General features: G+C 39.7%; 1 protein-coding gene across 2 annotated transcripts in view; it reads right to left on the bottom strand.

The window, feature by feature from the left end:
- LOC109228460 (acetyl-coenzyme A synthetase, chloroplastic/glyoxysomal-like) overlaps positions 4,459–20,098 on the bottom strand; it is a 38,746-nt gene continuing 23,106 nt past the window's right edge. Inside the window, exons 11-18 of one of the 2 annotated variants that reach the window (XM_019393549.1) lie at positions 13,549–13,625; positions 13,370–13,448; positions 13,219–13,287; positions 12,661–12,836; positions 12,462–12,518; positions 11,839–11,947; positions 11,652–11,750; positions 4,459–5,086 (exon numbers count right to left, since the gene is read on the bottom strand). In XM_019393549.1, the coding sequence (XP_019249094.1) occupies positions 4,901–5,086; positions 11,652–11,750; positions 11,839–11,947; positions 12,462–12,518; positions 12,661–12,836; positions 13,219–13,287; positions 13,370–13,448; positions 13,549–13,625 (852 nt within the window). In that variant the 3' untranslated portion in view covers positions 4,459–4,900. The remainder of the gene's footprint in view (positions 5,087–11,651; positions 11,751–11,838; positions 11,948–12,461; positions 12,519–12,660; positions 12,837–13,218; positions 13,288–13,369; positions 13,449–13,548; positions 13,626–20,098) is intronic. The other variant, XM_019393550.1, reaches the window with a different exon arrangement.

Here is a 20,098-nt window from a genome sequence, read left to right as displayed (position 1 = left end):
CTCTGACACATTGGGGCTGGTCTTCCAATCTTTTTATGAGTTATTTTTTCTGAATGTGGTTCTGGTGTGAGCATTGCCCGGGGTCCCTGAGGCCCTTGGGAACTTTGACACATTGGAAACCTAATTTTATGTGCTATGGATGGATCACTGTTATGCTCCAGAGCTATTGTGTTTGAAGGCCTGGTTCCCAGGTTTAGATTGGGCCTATGAAGGCTCCCTATAGTGTAATTGTTACTATTATGTAATTCATTCATTCTGGGCTGTAATAATCTCTGTAACAAAAGATTTGGATTTATTAGTAAAAGCTGGGTTTTTTTTCTTATACCTTTGTTAAAACTGGGTAGAAATCCTGCCTATAGGTTTAATTGTGTCGATTGAATTACGTGAATGCTGGACTGTGTTTAGAGATCCTGCCTATAGGATTTTCCTGATTCTGTGCTTGCATGCTAGAAGTTCTGCTCAATAGGACTTTTCGCTTGATTCCGCATTAGAAATCCTGTTTATAGGATCTACACATGTTTTCGACATTGGCTCGCACCGGCCAGGGATAGATGAAGTATTCTAGACTTTGAAGTCGAAAGTAAGATTAACCTCCCTCGGCAACGCACTGATCACGCCCAACTATGCCTTATAAAAGACAAAGTGGTCGTTGCAAATATAATCCGGTTTACAAGTCCGGAGTCGAATCCTCAGGGAACTAACCTATCTATTACAACTCTTAGTGATGCTAGTACAAGCTCAAACAATTTCCGGATGCAAGATTTTTATCAATAGATATTGGGATTTGCTTAACTAAAGTAAAATGATATTAAAACTAACAATATTCCAAATTAAAGATAATTCAATGGTAGAGAGATCTAGGGTATTGATTTCCCCAATTGCTAGATTAATTCTTAACTCTTTTGCTATAATCTCGCCGTAATACTCTATGAGGATTATGAGCTATGGGTTACCGCAATTATCTCTCGATCAACTACGATAATTTACTAGAGCATTCTCTCGAACTGCTCTAGCTGATAATTTATGCAGCTCTGAATTATCCCACCAAAGTTTCGTTATTTCTAACCCCACTTTTAAATTCAAGTAATGAATCTCTCCAATTACCCAAATGTGGTGTTGTTCAACAACAATCTAACCTAGTATTCTTTCTCAAGCAACACAAGGCGACTAGACACGATTAATCAAGGGCCCATTCAATTAATCACCATACAAAACATAGTTGAACAATCATATAATAAACCCGGCTCGATTATAACAAAACTGAGTCAAAACTTCATCTCACAATTGGTTCCATCAACCCTAGATTAAATGTTTAGCTACTCATGGTAAAACAATAAAACCATAGAATCATTCATAATTCACAAAATAATAATAACAAGAAGAGGAAAAAAAAACTCTAATGGTATCTTACATGAAGATGATGTCATGACAGGTCGAGGTTCAAAATCGAAGGCTCAATTCGTTTCTTCTCATTACACTCCAAGAAACGAGGGGACTATTTGTATACGGTTAAAACCGGGCCTACCCGATTTTACAATTTGATCGAGGCTAGGGAATTGCATCGAAGTTCGGCTTCGCAACGGACCAGACCGAGGTACGAGGACAAGGCACCAAGTTCGAGGACCGAGGCACTTATTGAAGATCGAGGCCAATAGCGATCGAGACCAAAAGAGACAAACATCAAGCAAAGCAAAATAACGGAAATGCGAGATATCCGTGACTGGCCGAAGATCATGGCGTAAATCTCGGAACAGATCAAATCAAGGGCGGTTATTTAGTTAATCATGGGATTTACTTTCGTAATTAGAATTATACCATAAATAGGATTCCTCTACTATATAAAGAGGGTCTTAATCATCTTGTGACCATCGTACATTCTCGTATATCAAAGCAATACATTACTTTCTAGCTTATATTGTTGTTCATCAGTTTACTTCTTAACTATTTTGGGCACCAATCAGTTCGAGGTCACTTAAGCTCGAGGGTTGAATCACGTTTCAAGACTGGTTTGCTTTATCTCAATGTTAATCTTTACTACTAATTTCTACGTTTATCAATTGGTATTAGGTAAAATCACGTGTCTTTAAAATCACATTATAAGTTTAATTGTTATCCGATTTTTAGGGCAAACAAATATGTAGCCATGTCTTCGGATATCAAGTGCCAACTGTTAAATATAAAAGCCATTAAAACCATGAATCAAGCACAGATTATCCTAAAGATAAAAATAGCATCGCAAATCAGAAAAACTTTTTAAAAGGAGAACTCGATACTACTACAAAGTACAGAAGAATATTGCAAAGACGAACATAAGATGTGTAGAGAGAGAAACATAGAAATACAGAAAAGGTGAACAAAAGCTAATGAAGAGAGAGAAATACAAGTATTCACACATTAAAACTGGAAATGAAAAGTGTCATGGGCCCACAATTTTGTACAGAAGTAAAAGATTAAAAAGCCTGAAAAGTTCACTAATTTTCAACTAAAGTAATACTAAGATACAACATTAGGGCATCTCCAACCTTGCCCCCATCCCCCATAATGGGGGAAATTTTTGGGGGAATTTTGCTCCAACCCTCCCCCATTTTTGTCCCCAAAATGGGGATGAATAGTGTTCCCTCAAATATGGGGGTACACTATTCATCTCCCCCATTACTATTCATCAATTTTTATTTTATTTTATTATTTAATCTTTTAATTTATCTCTTTATATATACCAAATTATGTTTATGTAATGTCTTTATAATATTAATATTATATCTTAACTTTGGTGTATTATTTTGATAAATTAATTTTCGTGCATTTATTATTTTTATGTAAAATTATAAGTTAATTGTACAAAAAAAATATAATTATCTCAAAAAATGAATGGTGCAAATATAAAATATTAGATGTTGTTAAAATTGAAAGGTGCGAATATAAGATATTATATGTTGCTAAAATTGAAAAGTGAAAATTGAAAATACATTATCGTTATGTAATATGTATTTAATTAATCTTGTATCGCAATGATTTCAATTTTATTTGAATTATTAATTAATCTATAATAATTGCTTACAAATTATATTATTTAAATTTTTATGGAATTGTTTTAATTATGGAAATTACAAATTAATAAAAATAAAAGATGGAATTTGTTTAATGGAAATTAAAAACTGAAATTGAAATGAAAGATAATAATATAATATAGAAGAGAGAGAAGAATACAAAAATGTTTGGGGAAAAAAATGGGGGAATGGTTGGAGTAAGTTGTCCCAAAATGGGGGACAAAAAATGGGGGCAAGGTTGGAGATGGCCTTAGGAGCATAAATATCTCCAGAAGCGTGTGACAGACTTGGCTTTTTGTCATTTGTGGTCCACAATAAAGCACTAAAGCACACAGAACAAGCAAATAATGCACATAATTTAATTGAAATGACCGAATTGCCCTCTTCATAAGCAGACACGATGACTGATAGGTGCTTTCCTCTCTTTTATGTATGTATAGTAGAAAAAATTAAACCCACCTATTTTCTTATAACCCGACTCCCTTGAGCTCCTATAATCCGTGGAAATGACACCAAGTAGCCACTTGTAAGCATGATGTTTAAAATCAATTCAAAGTTTACAATATTTTTAAAAATTAGCTAATTCACTCAAATTTCATGGCACGACGTCCTGAAGTTTAAACCTCAAGGTTCATACTTCAGGACATTGTTTCCTAAAGTTGACAAATTGTGTCCAAATATTCGAATCTTATGTCATGAATTTTAAATCGGTAGTTCAGAAATTCAGGATATTTAGTCATGAATATCAAATTAGCAGCTCAAAAATTTAGGACACTAAGTCATGAATTCCAAATTAGCAGCTCAAAAATTCATGATATTTAGTTCGAGGTTTGAGCAAATTGACTAATCTTTAAATACATTATAAATTATGAATATATCTTAAATAGCAAGTGTAAAAGTCGATATTGATGCCCTACGCGACCAACCTCCCCCCCCCCCAATAACCAACCCCCAATAACCCGTATATACTAAAACTTAACCTCAACTCCTTCCTTCTTCCCCACTAGAATAAATCTACAACCCGTATAAACTAAAATTTAACCCCGACCCTTCCTTCTTCCTCAGTAGAATAAATGTTAAGGTTCCCCTCTCCACCATTTTTTCTTTTGTCATTTCATCCACAAGAAATACAGTTCAATTTATTTCTACTGGTATCGTTAGTTCAAATACTTTCACAAAATCACTTCAATCACCTAGAGGAACCAACACCTACGCCTGATATATGCGCCAAAGCTTAGAGGGCCTACATTGTGACAAATTCCAGTTCGAAGGAAGAGTATTATCATCATTCATCAACCTTTCAAATGATTTTATATGTGCTTTAGCAATATTTACAACAAGCTGGACAGTATGCATTTGTCACGCATTAGGCCAACTTTTTTTATAAATTTCAAAAATAAAAGATAAAAAGTAAAAGCAAACTTTTTTTCTCATAGAATACATTGACATACTAAACATATTTTTCTCGGATTTCTTTGTTGAAATCGCTTTTCATAATAAGTTCAATATTATTCCCGCAACAACTTCGAATAAATTCTCCACTTTGATATCAGATCCTTAATCACAAAATTTCAGACGTGCAAAGATAACATTCAGCGAAAAGTGTGTGCAAGACCACCAGAAATACATTGAATCCGTATCTTGGTATTTTATTTCTTGATTCTCAATGCATCCTGACCTTCAAAAGTGTGTTAATCGTAAGTTGTTTCAAATTTGGAGACAAGGTGCTCACATGAAAATCCAACTAAAACTGAAAGAAAATACCAATCTCTACCAGCACAATCAGCTAAAGCTGTAACCTTTTTTTACTTCTTTCTAGAACCTGTAACTTCACTATACTTGGAAGTTGTTACTTAGCAATCAGCAAGTGCAATTAGCTGATCAACCACAGTCGGGTCTGCAAGTGTACTAGTGTCCCCAAGCTCATCTAACTGCCTGGAAGCAATTTTCCTTAGAATTCTTCTCATTATTTTCCCACTTCTTGTCTTTGGAAGACCCGGTGCCCAATGTATCTTGTCTGGCGCTGCAAAAGCTCCAATCTGACATGTGAAACAAAAAGCTTTAGACAGTGGTAAGAACATCACGCAATCTCAAACACAAGGAGAATGCTAGTGTACATTCTGCAGTAAAAAAATTATATGCTCATATTATCAGATAAGCAGGGACTCAGGTCATGTATTAGCAGTGTTTTCTAACCTCCCCTTTTGTTTTCTTTTTTCTCCTTCTGTGTACACAAGGGTATGTATGTTCGAAACAAAAAAAATAGGTATGTCCCCAAAGATTGGCTGTGGAGTTTGATGATTCCGTTGTATAAAAACAAAGGTGATATCCAAAACTGCAACAACTATAGGGGTATAGAGTCACACTATGAAAGTTTGGGAGAGGGTGGTGGAGAAGGGAGTGAGGACAGGTGTATCTATCTCTGAGAACCAGTTCGAATTTATGCCGGGACAGTCAACTACAGAAGCCATTCACCTGGTGAGACGATTGGTGGAGCAGTATAGGGAGAGGAAAAAGGACTTGCACATGGTGTTCATTGATCTTGAGAAGGCTTATTACAAAGTCCCGAGGGAGGTGCAATGGAGATGTTTGGAGGTTAGCAGAGTCCCGGTAGCGTACATTAGGGTGATTAAGGACATATACAAAGGTGCTAAGACTCGGGTCATGACTGCGGAAGGAGACTTGGAACATTTTCCTGTAGAGATGGGGTTGCATCAGGGATCAGCCCTAAGCCCGTTTTTGTTTGCCCTAGCGTTGGATGTGCTGACGCGACACATACAAGGGAGGGTGCCATGGTGTATGTTATTTGCTGATGACATAGTACTGATTGACGAGATGCGAGGGGGTATTAACGCTAGGTTGGAAGTTTGTAGATAGACGCTGTAGTCCAAAGGTTATACTTGGAGTGCAAGTTCAGTGATGAGAGGCATGAAGAAGAAGTGGAAGTAAAGATTGATACTCAAATAATTCCCACAAGAGATAGTTTCAAGTATCTTGGGTCTATAATCCAAGGCGACGGGGAGATTGACGAGGATGTTACTCACTGCATTGGAGCGGATTGGATGAGATGGAAGCTAGCTTCGGGGGTTTTATGTGACAAGAGTGTGCCGCCTAGAGTTAAGGGCAAGTTCTACAGGATGGTGGTTAGACCGGCTATGTTGTATGGAGCTGAGTGTTGGCCCGTCAAGAAGTCCCATGTTCCGAAGATGAGAGTAGCTGAAATGAGGATGTTAAGATGGATGTGTGGAGGACAAGATTAGGAATGAAGTTATTAGGGACAAGATGGGATGGAGGCTAGCTTCGGGGGTTTTATGCGACAACAGTGTGCCGCCTAGACTTAAGGGCAAGTTTTACAGGGTGGTGGTTAGACCGGCTATGTTGTATGGAGCTGAGTGTTGGCCCGTCAAGAAGTCCTATGTCCAGAAGATGAGCGTAGCTGAAATGAGGATGTTAAGATGGATGTGTGGGCATACCAGGAAAGACAGGATTAGGAATGAAGTTATTAGGGACAAGATGGGAGTGGCATCCGTAGAAGACAAGTTGCGGCAATCGAGGCTGCGATGGTTTGGGCATGTGAGGAGGAGAGACATAGATGCCCCGGTCAGGAGGTGTGAGAGGTTGACCATGGCGGGCTTGAGGAAAGGCAGGGGTAGGCCAAAGAAATATTGGGGAGAGGTGATTAGGCAGGACATGTCGGTGCTTCATCTAACCGAGGACATGACTAGCGATAGGAAGGTGAGGAGGTCGAGGATTAAGGTGGTGGGTTGACAGGTACTTGTGACTTTTTCCTAAATTTACCGGTAGTACTAGTAATATTCTTGTTGTTGGTTGAAAGATACTTTCTTCTAGTTTGTTAGTATATCTGGTACTTAGCTACCACGTCTATTGTTTTTTGAAAATTGCTACAGGAAATTATTGCTCCCTGATTGTTACTATTTGATGCTACTTTTTTCCCCTTTTACTGGAAATTGTTGCCCCGGATTGTTACTATTTAATGCTACTTTTTCTCCTCTTTTTCCTTTTTGTCTTTTGTCTCCCTCTTCTTTCTTTCCCCTCTTTCTTCTTCTTCTTCTTCTTCCCTTTCTTCCTTGCCACCTTTCCTTGAGCCGAGGGTCTATCAAAAATAGCCTCCCTTCCTCTCCAAGTAAGGGTAAGGTCTGCGTACACACTACCCTCCCCAGACCCCACCTGTGAAATTATACTAGGTTTGATGTTGTTGTTTTCTCCATAAATCCAATTCAACCAAATTTTCAAATACCTTACCCAATATCACGGGTTAAAATGTCAGATCGGTCAAGGAGATGACTACTAATACCAACTACTACTTCAATACTAAACTCCGGAAAAATAAAAAAAGTATGTCTTTAAGTCATCAACCAGACCGCATATTTGATACTAGTCTTGGCAAGCAGGTAAAAAGGATGCTATGGTCCTAAATAGAACGTGAACACTTTGCAATGGGAAGGCGAGGCTCTTAAAGCTTGAAGACTGNAGTTGTTCTTGTCTTGACTATGTGCTCAAATCTCCAAAATGCCACTTGGGGAATCTTGTTTCTTGGTTGGTCTGTGAATCCCAAAGATTGAAATTTTGAATGTATATGTGTTTCTTACATGAATCATTGGGAATCGAAATTGAACTCATCCTTTTCATTCAATCTAACAATTTTCTTTAAAAAAATTCTTATTGAACCAGGAGATCTTCTATATCCATCTATACTTTTTCGGCTATAGCCATTTTGAAAATCAATTTCAATTTTAGGGTTTCAGATCTCCTCTATTTTCTATAGATCTGTTCAATTCCGAGTTCTCTTTGTAAAATTAATTGTTATTATATCTTAATTTCGTTTTTCCTCCCTTGATTTCTCTGGTTTTTTGAAAGAAAAACCATCATCTTCTCCGAAAATTTTGGCTTTATTGAACCTGAAAAATCTGATTTTCTCCCCCTTTCTTTCTTTCTCCTTTTCCTCTTCTTTGTACTATTGTGTTAGACCAAATATCCCCCACTATTTTTCCACCCTCCTTTCCTCTTGTTTTTCTCTTCTTTGCTTTTGTTGGGGCTCCACCGATGGTAGCGGAGGCAACACTTTTTTTGGTTCTTGGGTTTTGCTGTATCTTTCAGGTAATACGTGCTGGCTATAGGAGACGAGCGAGGAGCGGGCGCGCAAACATAGGAGTGCTGCTAGGGTGAGTAGCAGTAAGGGGCGGTGGGAAGTTAGACGTGAACGAGCCAAGTGCCGGATCAGAGTCGTGTACATCAAGACGACTTCCAAGTTCTTTCTCAGGAGTTGGTACCTCCCGTATTCCTATTCTCCTTCTATTTCCGTAAGTTAAATTGCTGCCTTTTTAGTTCGCATTAGTGTTAAGCTTTCTATTAGCTTCAACTTGTTTACTCCTAGTCTGGTCCGTTTGCCTAGTGAGTGTGAGAGATTCTCCTTAGTCTGGTGTAGGTATAGTGGCTGTAGTTTGGGATGGTAGAGTAAGGTCATGTCCTCGGGGAGGTCAGGGGGCGAGGCGGGGGGGGAGGGGGGGGGCAGGGGTCAGGTGGTGGGACGGGAGGCAAGGGAGGTAAGGGGCGCAAAGGTGCCTGTAGGTTGAGAATTGGGTCATGGAATATAGGTACATTGACGGGTAAGTCCATAAAGCTGGCGAAGATCCTACAGAAAGGAAGGTCAATATAGCGTGTGTTCAAGAGACTCAGTGGGTAGGATCGAGGGCGAGGAACGCAGACGAGTATAAGCTGTGATACTCTGGAGTCCTGAAGGGTAAGAATGGTGTAGGCATTCTGGTGGATAGGGAACTTAGAGAGTCTATGGTGGAGGTTAGGCGGGTGAATAGGAACGCAGGAGAACTTCGCTGTTGGATTTCGCAAGGGCGTTTGAGCTGGTGATTGCTAACTCTAGTTTCCCAAAAAGGGAGGAGCATTTGGTTACTTTTCAGAGCACGGTGGCGAAGACTCAAATTGACTATCTGCTCCTTAGGAGGCGCGACAGAGGGCTGTGTAAAGATTGCAAGGTTATTCCGGGTGAGACCCTCGCGACGCAGCATAGGCTCTTGGTGATGGACGTCGGTATTAGGATGAAGAGGAAGAAGAGGACTACACGAGGTCGGCCGAGGATCAGGTGGGGAGCCTTGACTAAGGATAAAGCTCAGGAGTTGGAAGGGAGGTTATCGGCTGTAGGAGCCTGGAGGAGTAGTGGGGACGCGAGCGTTATGTGGTCAACAACGGCAGATTATATATGGGAGGCAGCGAGAGAGGTGTCGGGAGTCTCGAAGGGTTTTGCTGGCGGGCACAATGGCGACTGGTGGTGGAATGAAGTGGTCCAAGGTAAAGTGGAAGCGAAGAAGGCGTCGTACCTGAAGTTAGTAGGGAGCACATGATAGGTTGAGAGGAGTGAGAATAGGAGAGGTATAAAGTAGCTAGGAAGGAGGCGAAACTGGCGGTCACGGAGGCTAAGACTGCGGCTTTTAGGCGTCTGTAAGAGGATCTAGGGGCCAAAGGCGAGGAGAAGAAGTTATTCCGGCTGGCTAAGGCGAGGGACAGGAAGGCTCGGGATTTGGATCAAGTGAGGTGCATCAAAGACGAGGACGATAGAGTATTGATAGGAGAGGCCCAAATGAAAAAGGGGATTAGGATATTGTGTTAGGCGAGTTGGGGCATTCTGAGAGCCACCGCAATTCTGGGTACTGTAGGCGCATCAAGGTAGGGGAGGTCGTGGGAGCTATGCGTAAGATGAGCAGGGGCAGAGCTACCGGGCCCAACGAGATCCCGGTAGAATTTTGGAGGTGTGTGGGTAGAGCAGGTTTGGAGTGGCTGACAGGGTTATTTAATGTTATTTTCAGGACGAAAAGCATGCCGGACGAGTGGAGGTGGAGTATGGTGGTTCCGTTGTACAAGAACAAAGGTGACATCCAGAGTTGCAACAACTATAGGGGTATCAAACTATTGAGTCATACCATGAAAGTGTGGGAGAGGGTAGTAGAAGCGAGGGTGAGGAGGACGGTGTCTGTATCAGACAACTAGTTCGGGTTCATGCCAGACTGTTCTACTACGGAAGCTATCCACCTTATTAGGAGGTTGGTGGAACAGTACAGGGATAGGAAGAAGGATCTGCACATGGTGTTTATTGATCTGGAGAAAGCGTATGACAAGGTTCCTAGAGAGGTTCTTTGGAGATGTCTAGAGGCTAAATGTGTGCCGGTTGCTTACATTAGGGCGATTAAGGACATGTATGATGGAGCTAAGACTCGGGTTAGGACAGTGGGAGGCGACTCCGAGCATTTCCCGGCTGTTATGGGGTTACACCAAGAATCTGCGCTCAGCCCATTCTTGTTTGCTCTGGTGATGGATGTACTGACACACCATGTTCAAGGAGAGGTACCGTGGTGTATGTTATTCGATGATGACATTGTTCTGATTGACGAAACGCGGAGTGGCGTTAACGAGAGGCTGGAGGTTTGGAGATAGGCCCTTGAGTCAAAGGGTTTCAAGTTGAGCAGGACGAAAACGGAGTATCTTGAGTGCAAGTTCAGTGTCGAGCCATGGGAAGCGGGCATGGACGTGAGCCTTGGATCGCACGTCATTTCCAAGAGAGGCAGTTTCAAGTACCTTGGATCAGTTATCCATGGGGATTGGGAGATCGACGAGGATGTCACACACCGTATAGGGGTGGGGTGGATGAAATGGAGGTTAGCATCTGGAATCCTGTGTGACAAGAAAATGCCTCCGCTACTCAAAGGTAAATTTTATAGGGCAGTGGCTAGGCCGGCCATGTTGTATGGGGCTGAGTGTTGGCCAGCTAAGAATTCACATACCCAGAAGATGAAAGTAGCAGAAATGAGGATGTTGAGGTGGATGTGCGGGCACACTAGGATGAATAAGATTAGGAATGAAGATATTCGGGAGAAGGTGGGCGTGGCTCCTATTGATGACAAGATGTGGGAAGCGAGACTCAGATGGTTCGGGCACGTTCAGAGGAGGAGCTTGGATGCCCCGGTAAGGAGGTGCGAGCGGTTGGCGTTGGTGGGTACGAGGAGAGGTAGAAGGCGACCTAAGAAATATTGGGGAGAGGTGATCAGGCAGGATATGGCGAGACTTCAGATCTCCGAGGACATGGCACTCGATAGGAAGCTGTGGAGGTCGAGCATTAAGGTTGTGGGTTAGGAGGTAGTTGAGCATATTTAGTCTACCAGTGTGAGGCTAGGCTGATAGGATTTCGTCTTAGACTGCTAGTGGTCAGTGTTGTGTTTACACTACTCTTCCATCTTCATAGTGCCGGGCCTTATTTACTGGTCATTATTTCTGCCTTTCATCTATTCGCTAGTTCTTGTGTTGTTATTATTTCCATGATGGTACAGACATATTGTCTCTTTTTGTCTTTTTGTCTTCTTGAGTCGAGGGTCTTTCGGAAACAGCCTCTCTACCCCCATCGCGTTAGAGCTAAGGTCTACGTACACACTACCCTCCTCAGACCCCACTTCTGGGACTACACTAGGTCGTTGTTGTTGTTGCTGTTATGGTTGATAGTAATCAAGTAGCATGTCTAATAAAGGGAAAAACAAACAATAAGCAAATGTCGGTTCACCAGAGAGGATGGAATAAATATACCTGGTTCCTAACAACCATCACAAGACTTTTTCGCAGGTCATCACTGTATGGAACACCTTCGACCAGAGTAACAAATGCATATATTCCCTGTCCTTTAACCTTTCAGGCAGACTCCAGAAGAACAGATTAGAGTAGAGAACGGAAACTTTCATATAAACTCAGATGAGAAGTAGAAACATGAAAATACCTCATGCTCTACACCAACCACAGCTGCTTCAGCACACTGAGGATGTGAAACTAGAGCAGATTCCACTTCAGCTGTGCCAATACGATGTCCACTGCATGTGTAAAAAATACTTCATACAATATACAAGTAGAACTACCAGTTCAATTAGGTACTCCCTCCGTTTCATATTAAATGAGGTACTTTCCTTTTTAGTCTGTTCCAAAACAAATGACACATTTCTAAATTTGGAAATAATTCAACTTTAAACTCTTTCATTTTACCCATTTACCCTTAATGAGAAGCTTTTATAGCCACACAAATGTCATGGCCCCACAAACTTTTTACCCCTTAAGCTTTTAAGACCACAAGTTTCAAAAGTCTTCTTCTTTTTTCTTAAACTCCGTGCCGAGTCAAACTACCTCATTTAATATGAAACGGAGGGAGTCAATATAATAGTACCTGCAAAATACTCGCTTCTAATTGAATTTGCACTATTAAAGATTACTTCCAGCAAAAACGACACTTCAAATTTTCAAAATTGAAAGGAATTTGCTCAGTTCCCAGAAGGAATTTTCTTGTTCCTCTAACTTTTTTCAAACTCTAATTAGGTTCTGAAAACGTGAAAATTCATATGCAAACTATACCTCACATTAATCACATCATCTACTCTTCCAGTGAGCCAGCAGTAACCATCTTTGTCCCTGACACAGAAGTTTGAACATTACAATGGAAAATCAGTCCAAACAGGTGCAAGAAATCAGAGAAGAAAAAGCAAATTATGTCCACACGTTCCCTTATGATAATGTATATAGACAACCAGGAATCCACTTCATTGGAAAATACCTGCTGCAGCCATCACCACTAAAATAATAGCCAGGGAAGGCACTAAAGTATGTGGCTTCATATCTTTCGTGATCCCCATAAAGTGTTCGAAATGCCCCAGGCCATGAACTTTTCACACACAGGTACCCGCTGCACTCACCTTCAATCTCAACACCTTTCTCGTCCACTATTACTGGCTGCGTGATTTTAGAACATCATGACCATATGATGGACAAAAAGCAAAGACCAAATTTTAGAGGCTCTTCCTTTTATCACATTATCAACAACAAACAACAACGACCCAGTGGAATCCCACAAGTGGGGTTGTTTCACATTATCATGATAAATAAAAGTACAAGCTCAGCATGACTCCAGTTTTAACTTTCCTTAAACATACAGTTATCATGTATTAAATCCTAAAGATATTCAGACATTCTAAAAGACGGTATTGCATGGCATGAGAGACACCATCACATAATCTGCTAGACAGCAAACTCAATAATATCATTACAACAATACCAAATGAAAGACTGGGTTCCAAATATACTTGGAGGTCTGTTTATTATCCTAAGCAGGTACCTGGACTCCAAAGAAAGGAAAAGTAGCAGAACCAGGTTTCTGCGGCCATGCTCCTGGTAAAGGAGTAATCTAGAAAGAAATAATTAAGACTGAAGTAAGACATTCATTTTTATGTGAATGATAAAAATGATGAAAGCAGTAACCGAGATACCATGAAGCCACCGGTTTCTGTTTGCCACCATGTGTCAGATATGGGGCACCTTGCATCACCTACCACATTGAAAAACCACCTGCTCAAAGATAAACAAAAACTTGAAGAAAGCATGTCGTGGATGTTCTGATATTCAGGGAAAAATAGACAAGCAAAAGATCCATATGTATAGCTGACACCTCCATGCACTTGGATTGATAGGCTCACCCACACTTCCAAGCACCCGTAAAGATTTGCGTGAATATCGAGAGACATGCTGAAAAGACAAATAAACAGATACATATAAGTTATACGACTTGTATCTATTGATATTAAATATTATCGATGTTTTAAATAGAAAAATAGGGAATTTACCTTTTATTTTTAATGGAAAAAGTATTTTATTGATTGAATGATGAACAGCACGCAGACACGTGTACATATAAAGCATTACTATTTCATACCAAAGCGAAGCATGATTTACTATGAATAGCATCCAATCATGTGTAGTAACAAGAATACTAAGTGCTCTAAGAAAGTACAAAAATAAAAAGGTTCCTCCAACTTGTGCAAAATGTACTTTTAATTCCTTCGAATGCCCTCCTATTTCTCTCCTTTCACATGGTTCACTTGATTGCTAAAGCTGCTATTTCCCATACTCTTCTCCTCTGCCTCCTCCTTCAGAACTTACATCTGGATTGATGGATTCTCACATCAACCATTCAACTCCAAACATGTTCCATATGGTGCATTATAATTGGTATAAAATTGGGGAATGAAGTAGAGCAGATAATGAACATCTTCCTCCGCCTTCTTGCTCAAAAAAAAAACCTTATGCATAGAATCCTTCTCTCTAAAATTGTCTGCTCTTAGGATTGCTCTCCATGCAGTTGTTCATGCATGGGACACTTTTCCTGTAGCTTTCGGAATACAATGGGACGAGGGATACACAGGGATGAATAAGGAAAATTATCTTTCCACTCTTTTAGAAAGATTAAATTAAACGTTTCCTTCTTTCGTTCATTAAGTATCTTTCTTAGAGCCTGTTTGGCCAAAGCTCTTGAGAGGCCAAAAACACTTTTTTAGGAATTTCATAGGAATCAATGGGATTATTTCAAATTGTTCAAGTGGGCTATGCCGGTGCTCAAAGCAAGGACGCAACGACTGCGTAAATCTTTGGTCTGTCTATCATTGCCCATGTTGGGCTAGTGTTTGGCTACAATGGACAAGTGTGTTTGGGCAGTAGCAGTTTTGGGAAGAAATTACAAATTCTAGCTTCTTCTAGACGCATAAAATTTATTTGTCAAGACTAAAATATCCTTACCAAAAATTTATATTTTTCAAATTTTCCCTCATTAATTTAATCTTTTCATTTCCCTTTTTGTTTCTAACATCCGTTTCTTCTCTCTTTTTTATTTATTTCCACCGTACTTTTATTCACCTTCTCCAATTCCTTTTTGGAATAGTCGAAGACTCGCCCTCTTCGATAAAAGAAGAATGGATGAGGCACAAATAAAGCACCAACTGACACAAGTAATCATCATCTTCCTCAAGTTCTCTACCGTTTAGACCACCCCTCGCGCAGTTAGCCAAGTGTAAAAGCGCACCATTCTCGATACCCTAAGGATCCATACTGAGATATGTGGAAAAGCTAACTCTCCCTATCAGAAGCTCATTATAATAGGACTTAACAAAAAAGATGACATTTTCCCCGCCCCAATCTCCATACATCTTCGCTATCTTGTGAAATTTTATGTTTGTGAAACAAATCGACCAAATTTTGAACTTCTTCACCTCCCAATCTTGCAAGTTCCTTTTGACCTTAAATCCCAAAGCACTTCTTCGCATTGTAGACTCTATAATTGTTGGACTGACATCTTCTTTTCGCATGAAATTCTAGCCATGTTTGAAAATGTGATTGTCAAGATGTTCCCGAACCACCTAAGTCCCTAAAAATTCATCCTCCTTCAGTCACCTGACTAAATGAAACATTCCATAAACTTTCATGTTTGTGTAAGAGTTAAAGAAGTTTGTTGAGCTCCTCCATTACCCAATATTACGAATTTCTCCTTGATCTTTTTGTAGATTTGACCCACCATTGTAGCTTGTTGAGATATATATACAAGATTTCTCAGGAGCTTAACATAGAGTACAACTTCACACCACCGTTGTCTCTAGAAATAAATTCTTGTCACATTAGATGCTTCGAGTTCAACATTTTGATTGGTCTACATAGCCCTTCATTATATAGTTCCATAGAGAGACTTTCCTAACCCTCTTGCTACGACACTAGTATAGTAAGGACATGCAATAGGCAGGGATGAAAAAAAAGGTGCTCTTAACCAACACTTCTTGCTCGTCTTCTTACCAAGTATTTTTTTTATCCAACTTGCTAGCTTCTTTTAACTCTCGCAATGGATGGACTTCATGTTGCTCATTCGTTATGACTTGCTCTTAGTAGTCCTAGTTAATTTGTAGGAAGAGATCCCACCCTACAACCGAGTAGTTCTGCTAGTGCTTCAATAATTACTATGATGTTCACCGGACCTATATTTCTTTGAATTAATCTTTAATCCATAGAGTCTCTCAAACCATAAAATAGATTCCTCAAGTTCCTGGTTGTTTCATGTCTACATCACGAAATACAAGGGAATCATTGGCAAAGAACAAGTGAGAAACTTGGACATCATCTCTATTCCATGGTGAAGCTGAGAAATCCCTCTAGAAACCCACTATTATTGCTTTATCTTCGTCTTACTAAATATTTCACAGACAAAATGAATAATATGGGTGATAAAGGGGTGTGTGGATCAGCTTGCGCGCACCTTGACTATTCCACCGGGTACTTGCTACCCCCTTTCCACCCAAAAACTCCTACTAATTGTGTTGGTATCTCTTCCTTCTTGTTTTTTCTTTCTCAACACACGAAACTCGGACCTCACTCCTTTATCCCACATTCATGATGTCTCTCTTTTTCGGATAATCATCTCCTTTTCCTCCTATAATATTTTAACTTGAATGTATAACAGTTCCTTTTAACCCCTCGCATTCCTACTAGTATATCATCTCATCGAAAAATTTAAACTACTAGATATGACATACTTTTATTTACTTAATTATGTCAACGCATCCCCTCACATGCAGGTCTAATTTCTTTTCATAGGATTAACATACGCACGTTATGGACGACGACAATGAGATTCTAAAAAGACCTCCATCTACTGCAACACCATATTGAATTATATGACTTCTCCATCTAAAATATTAAGCTTAGAGATTGCAACTTTCTTTCATAGGGTAAGGTAAATTTCATTAATAAAGTGCTAAGGAAGTACTGCAAAATAAAGACAAAATATTACAACATACGTGTTACCATTTCATTCCCACCAATTCCTACGCAAAATATTAACTATAGAAACATGTTGGCCTTGGCCTTTGTTAAAGAATAAATGTAGTGATATTTCTTGTAATATACATGATAGCAAAGCTATAGGGATTTGATTGTAGATATACGGGATTTTCCTTTTCGCGTTCTTTCCATAGTTAGGACCCCCCCCCCCCTCTCTCTCAAAATATTAACTATAGAGGCCTTTGTTAAACAACGAGGTTGACGCACCAGCGGTGAGCTAACGTGCGCCTCTACCGGCATGGGTAGAGGGAGACCAAAGAGAGTGATTCCGATCACAAATCCGAGCAAGGAACCAACAAGTACGACAAATACTGATAGAAAGGAGAAATCGAGAGGGACTGAGGACAGGCAGAGTCCTCAGAGTTCAATGGAACAGTTGAAAAGCTTAAGCGAGATGTGGCCGCCTTTGCATGGTTCGATTTCAGCTAGATCGCTTTCAATTGACAATGGCGAACAAAGCCACACACTGACGACATCGATGAGGAATCCAATTGCTGAGAAAACTGATGCTGATAAGGAGAATCAGATGAAGGTGACTAAGCAGTTAGGTACAAATAAGCCAATTACGGAGCAGGAAGCTCAGATTCATAGAAAATTGGTTATGGAGCTGCAGAAGAAGAAAAAGGAATTGGTAAACTTATTCGCTGGGAACAATTTAGCGGCCAGAGGTATGCACCTCAAATTTGTTACACCTATGGTCAAAGATGGAGAAAAAGTAGTTGAATTAGATAGTGATGAGATAGATCGAGAAGCAGCAAAATGGAAACATGCAATTGTGCTATATTTTGTTGGGGATTCTCCTTCAATAGGTGCTTTAGATCGGTTCATCACTGCTCGGTGGAATTTTGTTACCAAACCAAAAATTTACTTTCATAATGATGGTTATTTTGTGGTTAAATTCAATAGTGTGGAAGATAGGGATGATGTATTGATGTCAGGACCACACACTATAAGGAATAAGCCTATAATTGTCAAAGCATGGTCCCCTAATTTTGATTTTGATACAGAAGTGTTACGGACAATTCCTATATGGGTTAAGCTGCCAAATTTGCCACTAAACTGATGGGAGTATGGATTCACATAGTAGAATTGGGAGTAGATTAGGAATCCCAATATATGCAGATGAATGCACGACTAAAGTAGAGAGGATTTCTTATGCAAGGCTGCTAGTAGAGATGGATGTTACAAAGGATTAGATACCTGAATGTTGCCACACTTGTCTACAAGTTGGCCATGTTTGCAGACCAGCACAGATCATACCTGAGGCCAAGCAACAGCAGCAAATACCAAAGATGGAATGGAGAAGAAGAAAAGACCCAGAGAAGGTGGAAGTAACTGTAAAGGAACAATCTAATAGCATGGTTCAGAGCATAAGGCCAAATTGTGAGGATGACAAAACAACAGAACGGGAGAAAGCAAAAGGGAAATCTGCAGCAAAAGGTGGACAGTCCAAAATAAGAGAAATAGCAGGCATTAATGTAGTGAATGGTTTTAGTCCATTAACTATTGCAATAGCTGGTGAGGCAGTGGACAATACTACTAGGGAGAAGGGGCAATGTAGCTACCAAGGTGATACTGGGGACCCAAAACACAAGCAACTAACTAAATGAAGATCATAGCATGGAATGTGAGGGGTGTAAATAAAGTATACAAGCAAAAAGAAGTAAAGAAGTTTATTACAAATAATGATGTAGGATTGATAGCAATATTGGAGAATAGAGTCAAGGAGGAAAATGCAAGTAGAGTGATGATAACAACAAATTGGAGATGGTGTGCAAACTACTCATATAGTAATAAAGGAAGAATATGGATTATATGGGACCCAAATACAGTAGATTTTGAAACAGCTGATATGAGTGCTCAAGCCATTCATGGTATAGTTAGTATCCCTCAGTTGCAAATAAAATTAATCTTTCTGCAGTCTATGGAATGCATACTGTTGAAACAAGGAAGGACCTAGGGGAAGAACTGAGAAGTGTCAACAACTTTGTACAAGGACCATGGCTAGCTATTTGTGATTTTAATGCAATAAATGACATGGATGATTGGCAGTTTGGTAATCCTGTTCAGGATAATGTGATCAGAGATTTTAATGATTTCTTACAATCAAGTGGCATGGCTGAATTACGTACAGTGGGAAGAAGATATACATGGTCAAGTGGGCAAATATATAGCAAGATAGACAGGGCCTTAGTAAATGCTGACTGGTTGTTAACAGTTGCTGATACAGAAGTGATGATACTAAATCCTGGGTTTTCTGATCATACACCACTAAGGCCTCATTTGTTTGCACTTAATGGAGGTCTGAATCTTAATCATTCAGACATCATACATTAAGTCCGTTTGTTTTTAAAGTCTGAATCTTAATTATTCAGATCTTGATCATTAAGTGTGTTTTTTTTTTTTACTTCACAACCACTTAATGGGTCTGAATAGGTCTGTATGATTAAGATCTATAACAGAGACTTAATTTCATTAAGATGCTATCACATACTCATTATTAACTGCCACCACCGTCTACTATTATCAACTACCACCATGCCACCACCACCACTATACTCAACCACCACCACCATCCCACCATCATCCTCGATCATAGCCGCCACCATTATCGACCATCACCATCTACCATCCCTACCACTCCCACCACCATCATTCTCTCCCACAGTCAACACTTATCCACCTGAACTACCACAACCAACCACCCCATCACCATTAACAACCACAGCCGGCACCGCCCATCATTATAACCTACCAGCACCTTCCTTAATCACAAACCATCACCCGCCATTATTAACTATCATCACCCACGACCACCATCCTCAATCATAATCGCCACCACTACCAATCACTACTAGCTACTAGCATGAACCACTATTATCAACAAAAACTACCACCAACCACCGCCTCTAGTCGGCATTCACCCATTAGCCATCACCACCAACAACTATCATAAATTAAAAAATTATACTCCCTCCATTTCAATTTATGTGAACCCATTTGACTGGGCACGGAGTTTAAGAAAAGAAAGAAGACTTTTGAACTTGTGGTGTAAAATGAGGCGCATATATTTTGTGTGGCTATAAATCATTGCAAAAAGGTAAACTGTTTCCAAATAGGGAAAGGGGTCATTCTTTTTGGCACGGACTAAAAAGGAAATAGGTTCACATAAATTGAAACGGAGGGAGTATATTTTATTGATTGAATATTAGATTAGTTAGTATTTCATTTGAATTTTTTGTTTATTATTTTTCAAATAAAGATAAATTTTATGCATTCATATGTTAAAAATCAAACAGTCTTAATTTTTAGTATTCAGATCTTAATACACATCTTAATAG

The sequence above is a fragment of the Nicotiana attenuata genome, chromosome 7 (genome assembly GCF_001879085.1).
Source record: "Nicotiana attenuata strain UT chromosome 7, NIATTr2, whole genome shotgun sequence".
Classification (NCBI taxonomy): Eukaryota; Viridiplantae; Streptophyta; class Magnoliopsida; order Solanales; family Solanaceae; genus Nicotiana; species Nicotiana attenuata.
This window is presented reverse-complemented; position numbering and strand designations above follow the sequence as displayed.